The sequence below is a fragment of the Olea europaea genome, unplaced genomic scaffold (assembly GCF_002742605.1).
Source record: "Olea europaea var. sylvestris unplaced genomic scaffold, O_europaea_v1 scaffold4550, whole genome shotgun sequence".
Classification (NCBI taxonomy): domain Eukaryota; kingdom Viridiplantae; phylum Streptophyta; class Magnoliopsida; order Lamiales; family Oleaceae; genus Olea; species Olea europaea.
Window position 1 is genome coordinate 10266 of NW_019262860.1, and position 1869 is coordinate 12134.

Below are 1869 nucleotides of genomic sequence, written 5' to 3' on the forward strand. Positions count from 1 at the left end.
TTGAAAAGTTCTAAGACCCATGAAAGATGTGGTTAATATTGATTGTTTGACTTTGACTCTGATTAAAATCTGAGCCAAACAAGGGATAGTACTATGTGCACCAACGTAAAGTGAGTCTTTGGAATGGACAACTCAGTAAATACTACATTAAAACTACATCACTACACAAGCAGCCGTGATCATCAGCCCTGACACAGTATAAACATGGATAGCTGCTAAAGACAAAGACCACTTCTAATTCAAGCAGAACCAGGACATAAAATGAACATGCCCAGCTTCAGTGTCAAAAAATAGATGAAGCAAATAAAAAGTAAATAGCATACCTGAGCCATAGATCCTTTGATGATACGATGGAAGAAAGTTCCTTTATAGTGCAGAGGCCTTTTAGCTTCAGGACTATCGCCTCTCTCTCCTGAAGAAATGGAGAACAGATCCATTCAGGAATTAGTATATGAGAAATACAGTTTATAGAAGAAAATAGCTAACAAAATGTGTTCAAAGTGGCGGAGATTCCAAAAACAACGTGAAAATTTGCACATAGTATAAACCGTGCAACTGTGCACATAGTTTAAACCAAGCAATCCCAATAGACGTGTCTATGTCTTGCACTCAACAAAGAGTTACACGAAACTCAAAAATGTAATGATATGAATTTTAAAAACCAAGGAGTGAAAAGATATAGCTATATAGTAACATACAACGAGAGAATCCCAACAAATCAATTCCTCAGTTCCCTTGGTAGTTTAGATCTACTATTTTGTGAACTAAAAGAAACTGCAGGTTACCTGTACAAAGTGCGCGAAAGTTTTCTGCCGTCTTCGGAGCAACATCAGTAAAAAGCTGTATCATAATAGCAAAAGTTCATAGTTATAAATATCAGAATCATAAAGGAAATGTAGTTGATTGAAATATTAAAGACATCATATATATATATATAGCACCTCAAAAATCATCCTTTCAATAGGATCTCCATCAATGGAAACATCAAAAAACACTAGTGGCTTCTTCTTATCCATTTTCTTCAAACTTCAACTTCACAAACTGATGCTGCATCAACAGTATTTACCAAATTTCATGAGCAAAACCAAAAAAATCAGAAAATATATATGCAATAGAACCTTTTGCTTTTCCAAAAAACAACCACAGACCAAAACTCAAACAGCATGTCTTCATAAATCCCATACAATAATTCACCATCATTCATTCCTTAATTTCTACAAAAAAAAAATGATCTTGTTGTGGGAAAGATCTTGTACTAAAATCTCAAGAAAAACTATATTTACATTTATATTTTGATAAATTGATTATTCAAAAAATAATAAACTGAAATTTCAGATATTAAAGTCACACCCTAGCCAAAAAACATATTCACAGAAATCGATTTATCGAGAACCAAAAAAAAAAAAAATTTAAAAAAATCCTCAAAAATCCAAACCGAAAAGATCGCAGAAGAAACAGAAAATTGAAAATTTAAGTAATAAATATAACAGCGAAGAGTTTCAAGAGAAGAGAAGACACACATTTTGTAATATGTGCGTGTATATGAAGTTCTGGGGCTAGGGTTTTGAGTACCTGGGGTACGGTGCTGCACCCAGCTCCTCCACAGAAATGTGACGAGTGAGAACTAGAGAGCTTATGTGAATATGAAAGAGAGCGTGGAAAACCTAGAATTACGCCACTGTAGTTGTAATTACTGAATTGACCCTGCAATGGACCTAGAATTGCGTTCTTTTGCGTTCTTTTCCGGGTTTGAAGTGACCAAACAATAGTCATCACACTGTACTTCGCGTTAGGATTGAAAATACTCCAAATCAACCCTCGAAGTCCGACTACCTTTCTTTTTTTTTTTTTTTTTTTTTTTTTTAATTA

General features: G+C 34.1%; 1 protein-coding gene across 2 annotated transcripts; it reads right to left on the reverse strand.

Annotated features, from left to right (window-relative positions):
• Window positions 1–14: 14 nt before the first annotated feature.
• LOC111388117 (peptidyl-prolyl cis-trans isomerase CYP95-like) lies at window positions 15–1677 on the reverse strand. 2 transcript variants are annotated; one of them, XM_023012783.1, is made up of 4 exons: window positions 1573–1677; window positions 942–1047; window positions 786–840; window positions 15–412 (listed from the first exon to the last, which is right to left on the reverse strand). In XM_023012783.1, exons 2-4 carry the CDS (start codon window positions 1014–1016, stop codon window positions 240–242), a joined length of 303 nt encoding a protein of 100 aa, XP_022868551.1. In that variant the 5' UTR covers window positions 1017–1047; window positions 1573–1677; the 3' UTR covers window positions 15–239. The 2 variants fall into 2 exon arrangements, with proteins under 2 accessions (XP_022868551.1, XP_022868549.1); XM_023012781.1 differs by having other exon boundaries at window positions 1521–1654.
• Window positions 1678–1869: the final 192 nt, after the last annotated feature.